Consider the following 5958-nt stretch of genomic DNA (forward strand, 5'->3'; position numbering starts at 1 on the left):
ACATTTAAAATGCACTGTGTCTACATGTGTGCATCTCTGTTTTGGAGACATAGTTTTCATATACTATATTCTCCAACAGGAATGATACACCGTTAAAACACTCCCTATCACTATAACACAATTAAAATAGTGTGAGTTCACACAATTTTTACTGATTTATTAGACCACAAATGTATTTAAGTGCGTGCAAATGTTAAATTGCGTTCCTTCTCTCACACTTTGTTTATATTCATATAAGTGACGTTTCAAATACCGCCTCCCCTTGAAATTCGTCACAATGGTTCGATTCCATGATTGGTCTCATTTTGTTGCTGACGTCGCACTGAAGGATTGGCGTGCCGAGTATAAAACACTTGTTTTTGTTACTGGAGTTCACTTTGGTGGCGGAGAATGAAAAGTAGGTATGAGTTTTCGTGACACAGAGTTCTTACCAACTAAGGTACTTAACATCTTTCACTTCTGGCAAGCACCCTTCACGAACTAAACAAAAATAAATGAAATAATAAATGTCCGTATTTCTTCAAGAATAAAACACCCACAAGCCTACCACGGAGCCAATACCTCCTGTCTCATCAAATCCCCCTTTAAAAAAAGGCAAGATACTGTGCAAAATTATTCCTCGCTTTTATTTTTGGTTTATCAATGAATACTCTTTATACACTAGCCAGTATGAAACCGGAGATCACCGCAGCGGTAGGATTTCTATCGAGATTTCTGAGGACAAAGGGACTCGTAAATGAGCGACAGTTGCAAACATTCAGCCAGTCTCTTCAGGATCTGCTGTCAGGTAAGTTTGTGTTGGAATATAAAAACAACCAAACAAAAAAAAAAAAAAAAAAAAAACAAAAAAAAACATAATAATAATTTTAATGGGACCAGTATGGTTTCGAACAATTCTTGTGTATAGGGGAGCTGCAGCATTTCCTTAACCCAGGATAAACCAATTTACAAATATTAAAATGGTGATGTATTTTACCAGAAGGAAAGAGAACTCGATTAGTAAACACAAATGGCTTCTTCTCTTGCGCAATGTCCACCTTCTCTCGCTGCGAGCTGGATCAGAAACTTTTGAGGTAATTTGGGTTTAAAGCTTCGCATGTCTTGTTTGTAAACTTGTTTTTCACTATAAAGGCACGTTTGCCGATTCATAGCGACAGTGTTTTATATTATATTTTTTTTTTTTTTGTTGTTTGATTTGTATTTAAAGATGCATATGTTGTGTATACACAGTTAATAAGGGCACTATTCACTCGGCTTTGTCGTTCATATCAAGAGCCACCGAAATATTTGATATTCTTTGGTAATGCTGATAAGACGAAAACAAAGGAGTGAGTGATTCTGGTATTGGTGGGGTTTTTTATGCTATAATAGCGAAGTGATAATAGGAAGTAGTTAATTGTTTTTCCTACAATTAGACAAAACTACGCGCATTACATTGTGTGTTGCAGACCAATCCGTTGTATATGTTATATATCACCTGTATTGCTACATCAATATAAATATATACTAAATAATGGGGGCGGGGGGGAGAGCGAGCAGGGGGATTCCACAGCAGTTTAATGTATACAATAAAAACATGAACATGGTGACCAGTATACTATTGCTGCATTGGGCTTTGACAGGCAGGTTACGTTATGTTTAATGTACGATCTGTGGATCAACTTTTGTTTGTGTTTGAAATAACTTTTTAAAAATTATTTCTACATGTATTTATTGTTTTATTTGAAGGATTAGTTCACTTTTTACAACTCGCTAGATCCACAGAGGCCACAGTAAATTAGTTTAGTTTAGCATAATCTGTAAACTTTTCAGCGGTGTTAAAATATTACTTCTGTAGGCTACATTATAATATAGCTGTATTTACACGACCGCGAGTAGTAGGGGAATTCCGTGTAACAGCGGCTAAAAACATGCATACTAAGTTTCAGTGGTATATTATACATATATATTAATATATTATATAATATATATATATATAATATAAGAATATTGGGATAGTATTAATATGATTATATATTATATATAAAACCCATACTTTAATATACGCTTTAACATAATATAATATTACACTTAAAAAACTGTTTTAAGCCGACCGTGAAACCTAGTGGGTAGTTTAATTATTGAATTTGTTTAGATTCGGACTGAACTCAATTTTGAACAGATTCGCATTTATTTTGAAACTGATAGGTATTAAAAAAATCTGTTCAATTAAGCGAATTTAGATGTTAGCAGTTGTAGTTTGTAACGTAGGTAAAATCTTGAAATGCGCACATACTTTCAGTGCAACCATTGCATGTAAACATTCCAAGTTTCCTTTATTTTGTGGGCAACCTATTTATTGTGAGTTACGCACAAGCTTTAACATGAGTAATGTGCAAGCAAACGCAATTCTGTTTTTATTTGGTTATTCTAGGTTTCTGTTAGAATAGAGATGGTAGAAATAGTTTTTTTTTTTTTTTTTTTGGTTGTGTATATTTGTCTGTATGAATAGCAAAACATAATAAACGCAACTTTACAAAAAATGTAGCCTATAGCGTATAATATTACAATGTGAAACACACACTATATATATATATATATATATATATATATATATATATATATATATATATATATATATATAACTTCCTCAGCAGTTTGTGCCACAAAAAAAATATTATTTTGTGGTAAGATTGTAACCTGCTAATTTCTAACTAAAATGGTGTTTATTTAACATGGCTGCCAGTGACCAAAATGGCCAAAACAAAAACAAACTACCCTTTCCTCTTTGTTTCTTGGCTTGATGGCATAATCAGTTCTCCTTAGGTAAGTCTCAAATTAAGCTTTCTGCTTACATGGGGAGAATGGTAGATTTGATCACTTATAACGTGTCAGCAGACACCAAGGTAAATGTTCAGGTTTCCTGAACTTGAAACTAACTAGCTGACCGAGAAAGACTATTTACATACAGTTTGAGAGGAGTAAGTTTCCAAAGCAAGATTACTTCAGACTTCATAGTATCACCAAGTCTCCAATCTATCATCCTTGGGAAGTCTTGACAGATTTGTTGCATTAAATGCCGTATGTACTATAGATCAAGTTTGATTAGGTCTAGTGTTGCCGATTAGTCAGTACCACTAACTGCCTACTACTACTGGGCATATATTGAGACTGCTCGTCATGGTGGGTGTATGATTACTGTACTGTAGTGTGCAGCTATAAGCCTCTCTGTGAAAGATCAGGGACACACAGTTCTGCCATTTGCTTGGCAATGAGTGATTACTAGCACTTTAGTTTGCATTGTCAAAGTGAGTGATTACTAGCGTTTTAGTTTGCATTGTCACAGGAAAAGCTATTTTTAATGGTTGTTCTTATCAGATCCCTGCATGAACGATTACATGTTTTGGGGGGGTGTCAGTCGGGAAGAAGGACTGGATATAAGAATATGAAAATTCCAGGGTGGATTTTTTAATTTTGGGGGTTTAGATTAGTGATCCAAACTTGCTTGAGGGGAAGTTTTGTTACGCTCATCAGCCAGCTGACTGCCCTTTTAAGATGGCACATTTACTTGCATGTGAGCTTGTCCCCTACAATTTACTGGATTGCTCTGTCATTTAGTTGATTGTTTTTTCTGTGCTCACATGTCCACCTTTTGTTGACTTTCAATTATGACTGTTGGTGAGGAGACAAACAGATCACTTGTATTGACTTGTCAGATCTGATGTGCAAAACAAATTGGCCTACAACATACATTTCTGACTGCCATCAGTAAACCCATGTACAATATATGCCTAGCTAGTTAAGCAATAGATTACCAGTCTTCTGCCTTGTGCAAATTGTTTAGCTGACATTTTCCAAATTACTGTACAGGCGCTTTATTCTGAACTAATATACACTTTGTAGTACATAATAGCAGAGTCATTCTCAGTTTTGATGTAATGCCCATAAAAAACAGGTACCACTACAAGATTAGTTTACCTGCTTGCTGAAATAGTAATCATATGTTTTGTGTTAGTGGCCTGTGGCTACTGTCCAGCTTTAACAGGATAATGCAAAAATGACCACTTGAGTTTATACTAGATGAGTAATTTGCATTGTCACATTTGGAAGCTAAGCAAATTCAGTTGGCTACTGTCGCTGGTAAAATATGAGTGGGTATATTGGTAGCAGAGTAGGTACAGAATGTCTGCCTGACGTTCAAAGGTTTAAATCCAATCTGGAGATAATCTGGCTGTACTTTAATGTAGCAGCCTGTCCTGCTACTGTATGTGCAAGTGTTAGGTAGTGTCTTTTAGTACAACTTTTAGACATGACATCCCTGTGTAAAGGGGTATGTGATTTTACTTTTATTTATTTACGTTGCCTCCACTGTGTGTTTTCTGCCAAAAGCTGTATTTGTTGAGGGCAGTCTTTTGAAGGAAGTTTCACTATTCCTACATTGCAGATTGTTTAGCTGATGAAAAGTTTGTTTCACACGTAAATACCAGCTCTTCCAGAAACTGCTAACTCTGGCATTTGGTGAATTAATGTTGCTCATACAATAACTTTTCTAACCAACTTCCTGTGTTCTTTTTACAGAACAGTACAAACATCACTGGTTCCCAGACAGACCCTGCAAAGGCTCAGGCTACCGCTGTATCCGTATCAACCACAAAATGGACCCAGTGATAGGGCAGGCAGCCCAGAGAATTGGCTTAAGTATCCAGCAGCTCTATCAGCTGCTCCCCAGCGAGCTCACCCTCTGGGTGGATCCCTTCGAAGTCTCCTACCGCATCGGGGAGGATGGTTCCATTTGCGTACTGTACGAATCACAGCCAGCAATCAGCAGCCAGATCCCAGTGTCCAGCAGCTTGCAAATGGTGGAGAGTCACTTCAGCTGCAAGGAAGAACTGCGCTTGGGCAGAACCATCCCTTCTAAAACATACAACATGATGACTGTGTCCAGTTAGGCATGGAAGTCTGATATGTAATCTGTGGTCTGGGGGATGGAAAACCTTGCAGGTTATCTTTTTTTTTTTTTTTTTTTTTTTTTTTTTTTTTTTTTTTTTTTTTGTGGCTTCCTTTTGGGGAAGGATTCTGGAACCCAAGACGTTGCAGCTGTGAAGATCTAAGACACTTATTTCCATGTGAGAAATAACAATGACAGTGACTACTGCCACAATTGGAAATTGATACAGGCAGCCTATATATGTAGACTTTGCACTTTTGTATATTTTTTCTAAGAGTAAGGAATTACTTTCAGGATATTTCCTAGAGTCTTCATTTGCTAAAGACACTTTAAGAACACTGGTTTAAAGATCCTGGAAGTATTTCCTTGCATCTCCTGAAGTCCATAACTTGGTCCCATCAGTACCAGACATTCATCGTTGTTTGTAAATTTTCTCTCCATTCAATATGTGAGTTTCTTGGACCTTTGACAGTTATTAATGTCTGGTACTGCTGGGACCAATTTCATTATGTTCCAGGATACTTCTTATCATTCAGAAATGTGTGTGTGTGTGTCTCTCTCTCTCTCTCTCTCTCTCTCTCTCCTCTCTCTCTCTCTCTCTCTCTCTCTCTCTTCTCTCTCTCTCTCTCTATATTATATATATATATATATATCTCTATATATCTATATATATATATATATATACCTCTATATATATATTATAGATATATATATATAAATATATATATAGATATATAACATTTTTAAATTAGCCTGTTGCCACAGAAGCTTTACATACATATATCTCTGGTGTTAGGATCAAGCACTACTGCACGGTTTGCTAATGTACTGATTACTTTTGGTCTAAATATATTTTGCTGACCTTAAAACGGCAAGCTGTACATGGGGTTTTAGGGCTCACAATGTCGAAACATTTGTTCCTGTGCTAAATATTTATTTTTAAGCACACATTCCCACTGCCAGCTGATCCACTTCTGACCTTATTTTACCTTTTGCAGTGCTCTGTACTCTGCTTCTGGCTCTTTTATCGA

The 5958-nt window shown here is 36.2% G+C and overlaps 1 protein-coding gene across 1 annotated transcript; it reads left to right on the forward strand.

The window, feature by feature from the left end:
* The first annotated feature begins 354 nt into the window (after positions 1-354).
* Positions 355-5534, forward strand: LOC121318483 (protein BTG1-like). Its single transcript, XM_041255204.1, has 2 exons — positions 355-787; positions 4558-5534. Exons 1-2 carry the CDS (start codon positions 643-645, stop codon positions 4926-4928), a joined length of 516 nt encoding a protein of 171 aa, XP_041111138.1. The 5' UTR covers positions 355-642; the 3' UTR covers positions 4929-5534.
* The last annotated feature ends 424 nt before the right edge of the window (positions 5535-5958 follow it).

This window comes from Polyodon spathula, chromosome 7, assembly GCF_017654505.1.
Source record: "Polyodon spathula isolate WHYD16114869_AA chromosome 7, ASM1765450v1, whole genome shotgun sequence".
NCBI classification, from domain to species: domain Eukaryota; kingdom Metazoa; phylum Chordata; class Actinopteri; order Acipenseriformes; family Polyodontidae; genus Polyodon; species Polyodon spathula.